Source organism: Triticum aestivum, chromosome 6B, assembly GCF_018294505.1.
Source record: "Triticum aestivum cultivar Chinese Spring chromosome 6B, IWGSC CS RefSeq v2.1, whole genome shotgun sequence".
NCBI lineage: Eukaryota > Viridiplantae > Streptophyta > Magnoliopsida > Poales > Poaceae > Triticum > Triticum aestivum.
The window spans coordinates 56985947-57002817 of NC_057810.1; the positions used below are offsets into that span (position 1 = coordinate 56985947).

At 42.3% G+C, this 16871-nt stretch overlaps 1 protein-coding gene across 13 annotated transcripts; it reads right to left on the bottom strand.

Annotated features, from left to right (window-relative positions):
* Positions 1–1063: 1063 nt before the first annotated feature.
* Positions 1064–16263, bottom strand: LOC123135746 (disease resistance protein RGA2). Of its 13 annotated transcripts, none has more exons than XM_044554948.1 (16): positions 15970–16263; positions 15088–15445; positions 12364–12773; positions 12077–12242; positions 11361–11440; positions 5027–9745; positions 4712–4849; positions 4449–4554; positions 4238–4289; positions 3936–4067; positions 3583–3678; positions 2919–3091; positions 2749–2813; positions 2508–2658; positions 2181–2285; positions 1064–1865 (listed from the first exon to the last, which is right to left on the bottom strand). In XM_044554948.1, the coding sequence occupies exon 6, from the start codon at positions 9736–9738 to the stop codon at positions 5041–5043; it is 4698 nt and encodes a 1565-aa protein (XP_044410883.1). In that variant the 5' UTR covers positions 9739–9745; positions 11361–11440; positions 12077–12242; positions 12364–12773; positions 15088–15445; positions 15970–16263; the 3' UTR covers positions 1064–1865; positions 2181–2285; positions 2508–2658; positions 2749–2813; positions 2919–3091; positions 3583–3678; positions 3936–4067; positions 4238–4289; positions 4449–4554; positions 4712–4849; positions 5027–5040. The 13 variants fall into 13 exon arrangements, with proteins under 13 accessions (XP_044410883.1, XP_044410881.1, XP_044410882.1 ...); XM_044554946.1 differs by having other exon boundaries at positions 15523–16263; XM_044554947.1 differs by having other exon boundaries at positions 12364–12427; positions 12722–12773; positions 15088–16263.
* Positions 16264–16871: the final 608 nt, after the last annotated feature.

Below are 16871 nucleotides of genomic sequence, written 5' to 3' on the forward strand. Positions count from 1 at the left end.
AACTAAGGAGGGCAGGTTTGTGGCGGTGGTGTGCTCGAAAGCGGCAAAAAAAGTAGATGTTAGATATGATGCAACGCCAACACTTGCAGACGATAGGTACGGGGGGAGGCCAAGGAGAGTCTTGGAGAGTAGATTTCGTCGTCAAGCGGCACCATTGGCCTTGATGTCTTGCCCTCCTCACAGCTCATGCGGCAGGGGGGAATGGTCAAGTGATCAGCATCGTGGATCTGCATTTGCACAAACACCTAGTTAGTAATTTAGTCAGCCCATATGCCTACACTAGCTTCAGCACATCATTAGGGGAAACGTTAACTTTTCACCAAAATTAGGTTAAAAGAGCATCTCAAATGAAAAAAGACATGGAGCAGTATAAACCAATATAAACTTAAATAAGCATTTGACTAACCTTGAGAAAGTTGACTCCTGAGTGTCCCTTCAAAACCGTAGCTCTAGTACTAACAGGGATGCTTCATGATACAAAGTCTTTCTTGCAAGATTGATATAAAAAAAAGTCTTTCTTGCAAGATCATTCCAAGGATTCAACCCACATTGAGCTCCCTACTCAAACAGAAACAACATTGCAATTAATTGATAAGTCCATACCTAAATTGCAAAACCAAGAGTGAGTTTTCAGTAGTACAAACCAATTCATGCCTTGGGAAGCACGGATCACATAGTCAAGCAAGCAGTCACCATGAACCAAGATGCCTCGTGTTTCCAATCATTAGAAAATGATGTGAAAGGATGGGAGTGACTCAACAAGGAAAAGATAGGCCCATGTAATGCAGAGTGACCCCAAGGCATGTGTGATGTCCTCGGTTTCGACGTTGCATGGGAAGTAGGGATTTGCCAAGGTATGCACAATGGATATGAAGTGATATGAAGTCCTAGTAAGCATATGCAATAAGCCATCCCACTAAGATGGACAAAATTAGCTATGAGTGCCAAACTCTACATGATGAATAATGGGTGGTAAGAAAAGTGATATATGATAAGCCTAAGTAATAAGACTCATCTCGCCATAAATGAAGACTAAGAGTTTGGTGGAGAGAAAACATGGCACCTCTCTTATTCTACTTTACTTCTTTTGTTTTATCTCTTTTTTCATTCTTTTTTCCTTTTCCTTTTCCTTTTTCTTTCTTTTTTATTTTCTTTCTTTTTTTTCCCTACAAAAGATTGAGAGGTGCCGACAAAAGCTCTTATATATGAAAAATAAAAGTGAGACATAAAATGGTTGGTGAAGTTCAACAAGTACTAAACATGATGACTAATATGCCTCCTTTAAAGATGTACAAAGCAAAATATAAATGTGCATGGCAAAGGAATCCACTACTTGGAATAGCAAATGAGGAGATGCTATGATAGGCAGATATAGTGGACTCATTGGAAAACTGAAGTGGCTTAACGGGAGTTTCTCTCTCTCTTTTTCATTTTTTTTGCTATTTTTGCCTTTTGGCCTTTTATTTTTTTTATTTTTTTCTCTCATGGTTGATTCAACTGTTCTATCAACCTTGGTTCCTTAAATCACATATCTCACTCTTTTCTTAGTGAGAAACTCCACAAGGGGTTGGGATGTACTGGCGGAGTATGCTATATCCCAATGTAGGAAATGCAATGCCAAGTACCGATGAGGCTAGCAACATGAGATAAAAGGATGATTGGCTTGGAGAACATCTTGTCATGATGAAATGCAAACCTGAAAATGTTAACTCTATGAAAAGGTTGTGGAAGCTTAGTAAACTTGAAAACCATCTATGATAGCACATTTAGTTCTGAACTAGCAAGTACACCACCATGTCTTCATGAGTGACCACGAAGCTTTAAATGAACTATTTTGAAGCATAGCAGAGCGAAGATAAGAACACCTGCATAGAAGATAGAATTGTGAGAACACCACAAATTTCTTCCAGGAACAAAAAAAACACACACACTGAAATGCCATTAACTGATTTATCAAGTTGTGAGAAGATAAGTGTTGTGGAGAAGAAATCTTCAATTAATGCTTTAGGGAAAGTAATTTCCAAAGAAAAAAAGCTGAATATTAAATTCGTTTCAGTGCCTATATCTGAATATCTGATATGTCATGAGGCTAATTGGATTTCTTACTGAAAGATCAGATGGTTGGGAACAGACTAAGAGTTTAAACATAAAGATCAAATGTATTTACCAGATTTATGTACCTGAAGAGGATAACACAAGACCGACATGTGAGAACTATGCATCATGCATGGGTGGACTGAATCCTACTAGGGTAGAAAAATGTACTACTCTCAAGACAGAGAGTCCTGCACAGTGAATGGAAACAGAGAACTGTTCAGTTTAAGCAGCAATGAGGCAAAATAAACCTCAAACACAGTTTTCCGTGCGTGAGATCAGAAAAAAGCAAGGTTAATTTGGGATAGATACAAGCATGGAAACATCAAGGTGTCAATGAACATACTGTAGATTGAAATTTCTGAACGATGCGTAAAACTATTGAAGTACAGTATGATTATGCATGTACTGACCAGATTATGGACGGAATGGAAGATACAGATTGAGATCTCCACGATAGCATTTCTTCAGCTGGACTGAACTTAATCATGCCATGACAACTTGCTTATCAGGAGAACCAGGTCTGCCTGATCCAGCAGGACCGCACCTTTTACCGAGATTGATCTAAATACACCAGGGTAATGTCATAACATTAGCTTCTGATTGTACATTTAAATTGATTATGGAACAGATCAACCAGAGTAAGGCACTTACAATGCATCACCTGTTAGTAAGTGAAGTTAGTTTGCACGTAAACAGCTTTGCAGCTTATAAATCATCTGGACAAGTGACATCCAAATTTAGTGTTGGCTGATCAAAATTGCACAAGTATTCCATAGACAGCAATGAACCTATTTTTTCTGTGTGCAGAAGTAGGTACTTACCAGCAGCTGGTGGTTCCCATAACCATTCCTATATTGAGAAAACTTGAGAATTTTTTTACGAGATTCAACACAACTTCAAAATGTCACATGATGAATTTGTGAGACTTCACTTCATGTTGTTGTTGTGAATTATGATCCATTTCCTTGTAGTGAGATTTGCAGAGCTCCTAAATCTGGTTCAAAAGAAAGCCAGACCTTAGTATGAAGATAGAAAAACAGAGCTCAACGTGTTTCGATCTTATAAAGTCCTAGGATACACTTCCTTGGATTAAGAGAATTCGCAGGCTTTCCCATAGTTTGGTTCCGAGAAATATACAATGTTTCAATTGCTTTAGTAGAGACAAGATTAATACATACAGCAACTTTTTCAGATTGGTGCGACATTTAATCTTAAAAAGTTCACTTGGCACAACTAAGAAATGATTATTTTTATTTTCTAATCATCAAAGTATCTTTACTATATGCAAGAGCAGTCTTAAAGTTTCATTTTACATATATGCACTTACCAGATCTATAATGCTTGTAGAAATCCGACAAGTATACAAAAATGGATAATTCCAGGATAGAGTCATGCACAATAAATGGAAACAGAGCATTGTTCAGATTATGCAGTATGTACATACTGACCAAAAAGATGGTCTGGATGTCAAGTGTACATACTGACCAGATTTTATGTACAGGGAGAGCAAGCCACAAAACCCCCATGTGAGAACTGTGAGTCCTCGAAGGGCTCAGAAATGTGCAACTCCAAGGTAGAGCACTGCAGTATTAAAACCAGTGGGTTATTCAGAAAACTCGTTTCTTAGTAATTGGGCAAACAAAACCGAAAAAATATTTTCCCTTGTATGGATCAGGAGGAAGCAAGGTCAATTGGGGACAGAAACAAACATGGAAGTATTAGTATGTGCTTACATGAAGGGGAAGTGGCTAGGAAAGGGTGGATTAACATACTGCAGATTAAATTGCAAGACAGTAAATCGAACTATTGGATTATGGGTTGATGAGGCATGCACTAACCAGATCATACACAGGATACAAGATACAATTCGTGCTCGCAGTGGCAACTGAGTGTCAGAGGAGTGTGCTTGGATACGGAGAGAATTCAACCAGGGTAGAAGATTTACAAACAGAAAAGGCGAAAAGCAGACCCTGCACAGAGTATTAAAAAGATGTGGTATATTCAGATGAAACAACAACAATTGACGTAAACCAAACAAAAGGTAAATGGCTTTGATGTTTATGAGGTTAGAGAAGGCAAAGGGAATTCATGTGTAGGTACTAGGAGTGAGTAGTACAGAAGAAAGGAGTGTTTTGTTTACCTTGGATTGGTCATAAGAAAGAAACTTGCTGCACCGAAAAGAAGATAAAATCCTGCAAGAGTAGATGGTGAGAGAAAGATGCAACGTTAGTTAGGGACAAGATGTGAACGGTTAACTTCGTTGTTCACATGAAGGGGAAATGGCTACTGTAGAATATAAATTTCGAAGCAGGGCATGAAATTGTTACGGGAGTTATGGGATGATTACGCACATGGTGCTTGCAGTGGCAAAAACTGATGAGAGCCTGAGAACGAACTACACTTTGCATACAGAGAGACTTCTACGAGGCTGATGATGTAAAAAACAAAAAGAGAGCCCTGCACAGAAGATTAAAACAAGTGAGTTATTCAGTTCAGATGAAACGACAGTAATTCCTAAGAACCAAACAAAAAAAATATGAATAAAGGGGTATTGTAAAATAAATTTCGAAGCAGGGCATGGAAGTGTTATTGGGGTTGTGGGATGATTACGGACATGATGGATGATACAGACTGAATCTTGGTGCTTGCACTAGCAAAAACTGATGAGAGCCTGAGAACGAACTACACATTGTATACAGAGAGACTTCTACGAGGGCTGATGATGAACCAATCAAGGAGAAAAAAGAGAGCCCTGCACAGAAGATTAAAATAAGTGGGTTATTCAGTTCAGATGAGACGTCAGTAATTTTTAAGAACCAAACAAAAAAAACTGAATGATTTCGAAGCTAACGAGGTTAATAGCAAAAGCAAAGGGAACTGTTGAGTAGGAACTATAAGAATGTGAAGAGGATAAGGACGTGTTTTTTACCTTGGAAGGATTCGTCAGGCGAAGATTATTGGAATCGTCCCTATTAACCTGCGGCACTGCCTTTTAAGCTGCTCGCTGTTGCCGTAACTGACCACATCTAGTACTCGCAAGGATTTGGGGAGCCCGTCCTCGGGAAGCGATTTGATTTCAGGACAACTCGTGATGCCTAATTCCTGCAGAGAACTCGGGAGGGCGTCCTTGGGCACCGATTTGATGGCAGGACAATCCTCAATCTTTAATTTCCACAGAGAAGTTGGGAGGCCGTCCGAAAAAGTGGGAAGCAATTCGAGCTTAGAACAACGGGAGATCTCTAATTGCTGCAGAGAACTCGGGAGGCTGTCCTTGGGCAATGATTTCATGGAACATCCGGAGATATCTAATTTCTGCAAAGAACTAGGGAGGCCGTCCTTGGGCAGCGACCAGAGGGATGGGCATGAACGAATAGATAATTGCTTGATGCTGTCAAGTGTATGTAGACCTGCAGGGAGGAACTGCAATTTGTGGCAGGAATAAAATCCGAGCTCTCGGAGGGAGGTGAGAAGCACTAGGGCCTCTCCTGTGATGGGCTCCACCTCTTTGCTAAGATAGAAGGACAATGTGGTGAGGGAGGTAGAGAGCAGGCTGCAGATGGACTCTGCCAAAACTCGTATGCTCAAGGTATGTAGTTTTGAGGAACGGCTGACGCTTAGTTTTGTGAGGTCCTCCATGTGGCCAAGATGGAGTACTTTCAGGTCGGATAGGTTTGTGAGGTCCAAATTGACTTGTTCAACGTTGACTAGTTCGAGTGTTTCAAGGGAGGTCGGGAAAGGGAAACAAGACGAGGAGCCCGAATAGGAGGAAAGCAATTTGGGGCAACCATCTGCGATCACTTGGCGGAGGGAGCGTAGACGCTGGAGACCTCCTGCTGCTTCGTTGTTGCCGCCCCCTGAACCAGAATTGGGGACTATTCTCAGCTCACGGCAATTGTAGACTTTTAACTCCTGTAGTTGGGTAGGCAAGAGCAGCAGTCCTCCTTCTGCCGTCGCCACTATTTCCTCCTCTTCGTTTGTGTATTGCTGCTGTGATCCACTCTGCTGATTAGACACACCAAGTTCTGTTATCTTTTCGCAATCAGCTATACTCAGGCTGGTGAGCTTGGGTAAATGAGAGAGCAGTTGAGTCAGTTCTTTCCCGCTAGCCCCGCTGTCAGAAATGCAGAGTTCTTCAACTGGAACCTCATATGTGACATGGCTCTCGCCTCTGATTGGCGACAGAACAATACTCGAACAACCACTTATAGTGAGGTGCTGCAGAGATGTTAGCATTTGGATCATGTGCAAGGGCAAAGGAGGGCAATTGAATAGAGAAAACTCTTTTAGGCCACTCAAATAACAGAAAGACAACTTATTCCAAAGCAAGCTATCTGCACCATCCGCTGCCACAATGGACAAGCATAATCCTGGTATGTACATTCCTTCTGAGTTAGTGCGTAGCTGAAAATTTGACCCTGATTGTTCTATCTTAATAGAGCATGGAGTACGGGTCCAAGGGATAGGAGGCATTGTCCTCAGGTTTGGGCATCCTACAACCGTGAACTCACGTAGTCTAGGGAACAAGGTCCTCAGGTTCGCTCCTTCTTGCGCTGGTTGAGAGCAAGTAGAACATGAAAAGGGCAACTCCTTAAGTTCAGGGCAGTCTTCAATAATGAGCACTTCCAGGTGGAAGAAGAACCCGCAAGTTTGATTTCCAGCCCACTTTGTCAATTTTGGCATCTTAACAAACACTAGCTTTTTCAAATTTGGAAAACCTTTTTTTTCAAGACATTTTTTTTGGAAGTTTGGGTTTGAGATGCAACACTTGCACTCGTCACGGAGCTCATCAACCAACCAGAACTCTCCTAATGGTGGAAAAGTTTTCCAAGATACATCAGCCAAGTGAAGCGATTCCAAATTTTTGACCAAGAGGTTCTCACCTAGCCATGTTGGGCAACTAGTGCCTCCGTGCCCTCTAATGCAAAGATCTCGAAGGTCACTATGCGGTACAAGATTTTCAAGAACATTTCCTTCTCTTGTAGGATCCGTGTTAGATCGTTGCACATCCCACTCTAATGTTAGTTCACGCAAGTGGTTTCTGTGTATTGGCCTTATTTCCTTTCCCCGGGCCCCTTTTTCTTGCGCCTTTTCAAGATTATAAATGCTAAGTGACCCTCCAAGCTCTGTTAATTGCGCTAGCTGACTTAGTTCGAAACCATTAGTTTGTTTTCCAACTTCAAATCTTCTTAATTCTGAAAGCAATTTAAGTTTTCCCACCTCAGGTATGTCAGACAGAACTAGAGGCATATTACGCAGCTTTACAAGGTTGGTAATACGTCTTATCGAAACAGGGACATTGCATCTTTGAAGATTTATTATCTCTAGATGATAAAATCTGAATAGCATACTAGGAAAGTCGATGTTGCCTGTGTTATGTGATGGCTCAATCCTTAGGTAACGAAGATGGATAGTTTTTGAAAAGTTATGCAGAATGTCCTTCATAGAGTATGATGCTCCAGATAGAAAAATAGTGCGAAGGGCTTTAGCTTTTCTAAACAGATCACAAAAGGTCTTGGCGAAGCTTCCATGGTATTTCCCAAACAACATCAGAGTACGTAGGTTTTCAACTTTCAGTCGTTTACCTAATGCACTCAAATCCTTTTTATAGTCGTCAAAACTGATTCTATCATTAACATCTTTAGCATCTACAATTATGGATAAATGACGTATATACGAGGAGATGTGTATGGACCTGATATTAGAACTAGATATACTAACGCATTCATACGATGAAACCTTGGTGGCCAATTCATGCAATAGATCATGAATAACATAATAATGACGACCATCTTTTTTTTTGTCTTTCTTCAAAAACCCGTAATTGACCAACTCATTCAAATGGTCTAGTCCAACATCTTCAGTCCTTTTATTTTGATCATATGGGTGCAAAATACCTAGTCCTATCCACAGTTGAACTAACTCCTTGCTATCAAATTCGTAATCTTCTGGAAACAAAGCACAATATACAAACAATTGTTTTAGATGGAAAGGGAGAAAATCATAGCTAAGTTTGAGGGCTGGCATGATGTCACTCTCACTCGTTTGTAGTTCCCACTCTTTGCTTTCTAGAACTCTTTTCCAATGGTCCAAAGTAAGTTGGTTTCTTAGTAACCTACCTACAGTTTTAGTTGCAAGAGGGGAACCTTTCAAATGGTCCACTACTTTGTGACCAATCTCAGATAATTCAGGATGTTCTTCCCATGGTTGTTGCTTGTTACCAAATATACATGTTTCGAAAAAACGCATGGTGTCTGCATCATCTAGTCTTTCCAGTTTTAGTTCACCATTGGTTGTCTTAACCATTTCTGCTACCTTTGGTATTCGGGTTGTGACTATAATCAAATTACCCTCAGACTCTACCTTCTTTAAAGGTGCTATTAGTTTTTTCCACTCATCCTCCTGATATGTCCACACATCATCCAAGACAAGTAAGAATCTCTTAGCTTTTAATCTTTGCTGGATAAGTTCGTCGGCACTAGCGTTAGCCTTTTCACCAACAACACTATCGATTTTTTTGACCATCTCTTGCGCCAACCAATCTGCACTGAAATCGAAAGAGACACATATCCAAATTGAAGCCTGGAAATATCTATTTACTTCTTGGCATATGTGTTGCGTAAAAGTTGTTTTTCCAATACCCCCAGGTCCAAAAATTGGAAGCACGTTAAGTTTATTGGGACAGTACTCGCGACTAATAATGCAATCTACAATTTTCTTTTTTTGGTCATCCCTCCCGTATAACTCAGGTTCTATAATCTCGGATGTGGTCTTGGATCTGTTTTTAGCAATATCTTTGGTATGCATACGGCTGGAGCCCAACAAATCTAGATTAAGAATTATGGAGACCTTAGCACATACTTCCTTCAGCTGCTCTACCATGTCCATCATTGTTTTAGACATTTGCACCCTATCAAACATCAATTCTGGTGTTTCTATATCACAGTCTCTCTGGCTTGCACACTTTGAAATGATAGGTTGAGGATCATCATCATGGACAGATATGGGAGAGTAGCATGGAAAGTGTTTACCGAAAGTGTGGGCAGCATTGCGAGCAGTTGAGATGACCTTGGGCATGCATTTGCCATCAACATTCTTGACACCCTTGTTGGCGGGCATCGGTGGCGAGGAGCCGATCCTCTGCCTGCCACACAAGCGTACACCAGAGAGGCATGCTTGCTTGCCATAATTTTCTTGGTGAACACCAGCATCACTTTCTTGGTCACCATCATGGCTAGCAGCACCCAAGCACGGGAGGCACTTAAGTTTGTTGGCAACATGCCTCGCCGTGTGTTCAACATTGACGCGGAGGCCCTGGATGAAACCCACAGCATTCATGTCAGTGGCATGGTAGGTTCCTTTAAGGGCGTCCTGGATGCGGAAGTACTCCAGCTCATCCAGTACATCATCAGCCCCGTATGCCAGCTGCTGCAGCTTGAGCAGGAGCTCCTTCAGCGCAATGCCATGGATGTCCCTGCCGTGCACATTCTCAAGCATCCCATGCGCATACAACAGCTCCATCTTGAGGGCGTCGATGTTGCGATCAAGCTCAACACTAGCTGCCCAGGACTGCAGCAAGCCATCCGTGACGGGGGCCAGCGCCTTGCCCAGCACCCACTTCGTTGCGCCGATGGCGGTGTCCATCCTCAGGCTGAAATACCATTTGCGAATAAATTAATTAGTCACCATCAGAGAGGGGCAGAGCCTGGATTTAGACATGGCAGAGCGAGAAACCAATTGTACCCTTATTTATGACCCTGGACAACAGTTTTTTTTGTATCCGCAGCTTGTTGTGGTGATCCGAAAAATAAATATTCAAAACATTTGGATGGCTAACATGATAGCAGGGTACCTACAGGTGCGCCTACTGAATTCGCTGAATGAAACAGCATAGCAGGCACGAGGAACGCAGCTTACAAGGAGAGCTCACCAGTACAGGAGGCACAGAAAGATGACGCCACCAGCAGTTCTGGAGAGATGAGGAGGACGCACGGGGCCTGTGCTCTCGAATGGGACAAGAGCGTGTTTGGTTCGCATCCTTGGAACCCGTGTGTCTGACAAATGGAGGATCTCGAGGATGGGATATAAAGAGCTGGGAGAAGCTGCGACTAACCCGAAGCTCATTTCATTGAAGAAGAAGAAGAGAACTGGACAAGATTCTTTGCTTAGGCCTCTGGTTCCCGCTATCCCAGTTCCATCCTCACAAGAAAAGGTAGTGAAGAGGGGCGAAGGCAGCTTCTTTGCTTGTTGCTGCGGCATAAGAAAGCATGTCCTTTTGGTAAAGATAAAGCAGGGTTTGATTCTTCCTGTTTGGTTTCCTTTTCCTTCTTCCTGTTTGGTTTCCTTTTCCTTCTTCCTCTGATATGTTGTCAATCTATAATGCATGCATGATAAGCTTGTCATCCAGCGAGTTCCTCTTCGATGTGCCACTGACGCTGTTTACAAAATGTGTGGGTACTTGCAGCTCTGGCGGACGCTTAGCCGCCTCCAGGACCGGGACGCCATCAACATTATTATCGCCGACCTCCGCTCGATGGCTCTCCGCTTGGCGCCGCCGCTTCCTCCTCCACCACCAGAGCCGGATTAGCTTCTTAGCTGCTGTTGCGGGTTCCCGCCTTTGTTTTCGTTTTCAGGGCTTGTTGAACTGTGCCCTCAGCAGAACCCTCTTGTACTATTTGTGGTGTGACTGTGTGTGGGGGGTGGACATTTGCGATACCTTGTGTCTGTGGTGGTTTGCTTTATTTATAAAGCGGGGTGAAATCCTTTTTCGGTGATCTATAATGCGTGACAAGTACTGCTTACTTGAAACTGTTTTTAAGGCACCGATTTTAAGCATTTTCTCTTACACTTGAGACATGCGGATAACTAACCTCACACAGCTCTAAAGCGACAGGTGCTGCGATTGCACTACCCAGAATCTAATACCGATCACAGCAGATATAGTAGGTTCCAGCAGCAATTTACCTAAAAAGCATGACAAACTAGCTGCACAATTATGAACGGTGCAAAGAAAAGTAGTGAAGAGGAGCAAAAGCAGATTCTTTGTTTGTTGCTGCAGCATATGAATGGGTGGTGCTGGCTTTACACTTCAGTTTCCTTTCTTTCGGTAAAGAAGGATCTGATTCTTCCTGTCTGATTTCCTTTTTCTTTTTTCTCTGGCAAATTGTCAATCTATAGTGAGCGCCAAGTACTACCTACTTGACACTGTTCTCGAGGCACCAATTTTAAGCATTTTCTCTTACTCCTGAGACATGCAGATGACTAACCTCAAATAGCTCTAGTGCAACAGGTGCTGCGATTGCACTACGCAGAATCTGATACCGATCACAGCAGACATAGTAGGTTCCTGCAGCAAGTTACCTAAAAAATGTGAGAAGTTAGCTGAGTAATTATGAACAGCAAAAAAAGAGGGCAAGATCGATGCATGATTGCCTATAGGAGAATATTATTTAATTAATTGCACACAATAAACAGCACATCAGAGATTACCATTTCGTCACAACCAATAAATAAAAACAAGAATGTATAAAATTGCGACTGCTTGAGCCCAATACACAAATATATACCAAGCATTGTAACACATCGCTCCACTGTTTACTACATAGAAAAGAAAAGATAAAAGGTGATTTTAAACAATTTAACTGGCTAAGGTGAAACTTCCTTGAAATTAACCATGGATGGCAGAGTTACAAATGTATTAGAGACAAATTTTAATCAATTCAGCCAAAGTAGCGATGCCTCCACTAAACCGGGAAGAACAAGGTACTTTACTGAACTCCTCACATCACAATATCACATGACTGTACCGATCTTAAATCTTCTACCGCATCATTTTACTGGTCAGTAACTAATGCTGGATTGACCTGGGTCAAAGAAGCAACTTCAATATTTACTATTAACTCTTTGGCTGAAGCGTGGTCCAAACAAGTTAACACCAGGTCAAGCATGAAAGAATGGCCTGAAGCGCTGCCAAACAAGATACCTTGCTCATGGCTTGAGTCAGCAACATCTCCCCAGCGTGGCCAATGGAAATCAGGTAAGAATGAGAAGCTGCCAGCTTGAGTTGGACGGACAAAGCAATCTCCTGACGTGTTAGAATGCAGCCAAGGAGGGAACTGATTATGTTGACGACTCACTTCTTTTTTATACTATACAATTGACCAACCCATACATAAATTGATCAGCATGAATAATGTCAGTAACTGTATAATCAGAAATAATTTGAAGAGCAAATTGAAGGACAAACTACTGTGAAAGGAAGAGGAGGACCTAGCCGGTGGTCTCCATGGAGTAAACTCGCAATACTTGTGTTGAAATGCCCTATCTTTCCTCTCTGGTGTTCAGCCAATATATCAGTACAGAACATTTGAAACATGCATGCATGATAAAGCACTGCTGCCATTGCTGGTCGAAACGCTTGCTATGCAGTAACAAATAGCACCAGGAAGACAAGTGTATTCCAACATTCATTAGCTAAAATCAAATCTCCTGACCTAATACAACACGGAACATAATCAAATGGAAACAGAGAGAAGAGGCAGGCATGCGCGCACACACACGCACGCACGCACGCACACAACATAGAGGGTTGATCTTCGCGTGAAGCATACAAAAGGGAAGAACCTACATCGAAGAAGCCACTTCCTGCATCTCGGCAACCAGAATACAAATCTAGGTACCTGTGGAGCAATCAGTGTCATCAGTCAAACCATTTGTACTATTCATCCATGGAAAGACTTTGAAGTTATGCAACCTCACAACTTATAATGATTCAAACAGTAAACATTAACTCCGCCATAAGGAGATTGTAGCAAAAACACCAAAGTTGAATCACCTCGGTGTTGTTGGAAAAAACCCACAATGGAAACAGAGATTATCAATAGGTAATTTGTGATGTAGTGGCACACTTTCAACTTCTAATGTTAGCACATTCTCTAGTATCTTCGCCATCTTCTCTCACTAGAGGCTAAAAGATCAATTGTTCAAATCCCTACTTCAGAGGCAAATGCTAAACTATTTAGCTTATGAATTCGATTGAAAATTTGAAATATTCTTCATTATCATGGACATATGATGGGTTCATGTGGAGTACGAAAGCAGAAGCATCAGGTTAGGTCATAGGCATATCTTTCAGAAATGTACGAGCTCGCTAGTCACCAACTAATTGAATTTAATCAAATTCATCATGTAGAATCCTCAAGCAAGGGGTTTTATTAATTAAAACTTCCCTTGGGTACAAAATAGATGCCATCTTTTTTACACTGCATGGCATAAAAAACAAAGCTCTGAGCACTCCTTCAATCATATCATGTTACTGAAAATAAAAGTAGTAATTCGTGATGAAGGCACTTTTAATGATAAATCCAGTCTTATAACTTTGCCCATGTGTTCAGCAAGTTGGTGTTCAGTATAAACTCTCCTACCGTGACCCAGTTGAAGAAATTAAACTGTACACAACGCATGGCTACAGCCTACAGCTAAATTTCATTGTTTAACTTTTAGGTTCCAGCTGTTATATTTCTATCTTGAGAAAGAACTGTGCAGTTATGCAGCACTATAGTTATACCGTTCTTGCATATGTCAATAGACAGGCAACAATGAAATTTAGTCCAATTATTATCCAAAGAATTTGCCTACCTTGGATACAGAAGCAGAGCTTGTGACATAAACTAAACTAAACTAGACACCACGAGAAATTTATTTTCCAGATCATAACAATTATTCCCTCTGTAAAGAAATATAAGAGTGTTTAGATAACTAACATAGTGATCTAAACGCTCTTATATTTCTTTACGTAGGGAGTACATAAATACCAAACAAACATTGGAAGAAAACACTACAGAGCACCATTGCTCTACATTGAAGTCAACAAGCAGCAAAAGAATAATTGATACAACACTACTTAAAGTTATTGGCTTAACATGAAAGGATGTGAAAGGCATTCACACAACCATTTACAGAAAAATAACTTGGTTTTGTTATACCGGCAGTGCAAAGGCACACTATTACCTGCATCTTTTTCCAGTTCATAACTATTACATAAAGCACCACCATGACTATCCTAAAAGTTTGTGAAGTTCTTTCTAGATGAGATTCAAACTAGTTATATATCTCATTTTCTAGAAATAACTTCACAAGTTTTTCATGTAGTTGTCTCCAACTGTTATATATCTCATCTTCAAGAAATAACTTCACAAGCTAGTTTTTCAGGTAATGGTCTCCAACTGTTATGTATCTCATCTTCTAAAAAAGAAATTCACCGCCACACTAAACTGATGAGAAAGTTTCCTAGCTCCGACTTGAACCACACTGTCCAATGGTATTGTTAATGAAAAATGAGAATATTAGAAACAACTTGGCATCATATTTATTGACAATACATCAGAATGATGCCATCACATCGCCTCATTGATTGAGAAAAACTGCACTGCATCTATATGCAGTAGTACTACCATTATACAGTTCTTGCATATGCCAACAGGCAGACAACTATGAAATTTAGTTCAATTATTATAAAGAGAATTTTTCAACTTGGCCACAGAAACAGAACTGGTGGCATGAGCTAAACCGGATATCAAAACTAATATTTTTGTAGATTACAAAAATCACATAAACACCAACACACAACCATCGAGGCATAACACTACAGAACAAAATTGGTATGTGCTGAAGAGATCATATCAAGCAGCAAAAGAATAACTGATATGATACTACTTAAAATTGTTAGCTTCACATGACAGGATATGAAAGGCATTCCATCAACCAAATTATCAAAAAGTAACTTGGTTTTGTTACCATACAACCATTGGGAGAGAACACTATAGAATAAAATTGGTATGTATTGAATAGATCATCAAGCAGCAAAAGAATAACTGATACGACACTAATTAAAATTGCTAGCCTAACATGAAAGGATGCGAAAGGCATTCCATAGACCAATTATCAAAAAGTAACTTGATTTTTTATACCGGCAGCGTAAAGGCATGTTATTACCTGTAGCATAGACAGCTTCAAATGGATAATAGCAAGCCCTATTGTTGGTGTCGAAAAGTTTGTTGCACTGCAATGGCTCAAGCTTGACCGTGAAGAGGCTCCTTCCGGTCCACAGGAACACCAAATTATTGTCCTCAGCATACCCTTCTATGTCTAAGTAATCCTTTGAATCCATGGAGAGGAGCTCGTCCAGTTCAACAGTTCTTCCCATGCCCCATGATGCAACACCATCGAAATCGGTCTTCCTCTTCCATAATTGGGCGGTGAAGCCTGACACAGAGAGCAAACCCAGCCCACCACCCTCTGCGCGCATAACAGTGAAGCGCCCTTCAGGACTATTGAGTACTGCATCATAAGACTTATCCGCCGGCAGCGGTATCACGGTTAGGCTCTCCGTCTTCAAGTCAAACTCAAGGAGATTGAACAAAGTAGTACCAGCGAGTATCCAGTAAAGGGAATCCCCAACTAGCACAGCGTGCTCCCAACAAACCCTGGTGTGAAGGGAGTTCCCGGATGGAATTGGTGTTGAGATTAGAGTGCCCCACGCCCCAGTCTCTGACGAGTAAACACAGGCGAGCAACTTTTTTTCATACTCTGACACTACCAAAACGACCTGGAAGTGAACCTCGCCGGCGGCAGAGCGGAGCACCGCCCCACTAATCCAGGAGTTGGCTAGATCGAACTCGGGGGGATAGGCTAGGAGGTGCTGGTGGCCGGTGACGGGGTCCCACACCAGGAGCTGCGGCGTCTGGTCCAAGATTAACACGAGGCCATGGCGGCACCCGAGTACTCGGACGTGGGACTTAAACTGCAAGGAGAGGCGCCCGGACGGAACGCGATTGGGGGCGGCCATAGTAGGTTGGAAGCAGAGCTCGGGAATACCTCCGTGGAAGCAGCCGAGGAGTGGAGGGTTGCGGCGGTGGTGGATGCGGAAGCGGCGGGAGAAGGCTGGATCCGAGGCGAGGCAGCGCCATCGCTTGCAGACGGCGGAGGCGCGGGGGAGGGAGGACGGGAGCGGCGGGAGGCGGAGGAGGATCTCGGAGAGTAGGTCGTCGTCGTCCAAGGGCATCGCCGCCGACGAGCGGCAGCGGAGGAGCGGGCGGCGGCGGCGGCTGGTCATGTCTGTCAGACGCTCACTGATTGGGGCCGCGCGTGGTGGACTCGAAATGAATGGATCTGGCTGAGTGAGGTTGCGATCCCAACAGGCTATAAAAGGAGAGTAAACGAAGCCCGGCCCACTTTCAGAAAAGGACCACTGAAGCCCACGATGACTGTAAAAAGAACTATTCCAAATTCACTAGTCTTCAAAAAACTCCTAAGGTTCATTAGTGATATGCAGATTGCACAGGTGGACTATATGTTCATCTAAAAATGTTTCCATTTTCCAACTCAAAAAAATGTGACCATTTTATTAATGAATTGCTAAAAGGTAAAATTTTGGCAACGGTGCGCCAGCCGAGTTTGCGCCGGTCGCACGCTGCGTCGCCACGCAGGTCCTCGCTGGCATGCGCTGCATCTGCACTTTTTCTTTGTTGGGTCCACGCCTGTCCCTCCCCCTTTTCTATTTTTCTCCTTCCTTATCCTCTTCCTCCCTCCCGTCATTCTCCTCCCCTCATTCCCTCTTTGTTTCTTCTTTTCCTCCATGGATCTCTTCTCCTCTTGACCACCGGCCTCCACTGCTACTAGGAACCGGACATGGCCGTGTACCCCATCCCCTACCCCTCATCCCCTTGTGATTTGTAATACGATGAGAGAAGCCCTCTCCCTCCCCCCTCCCCCCCCCC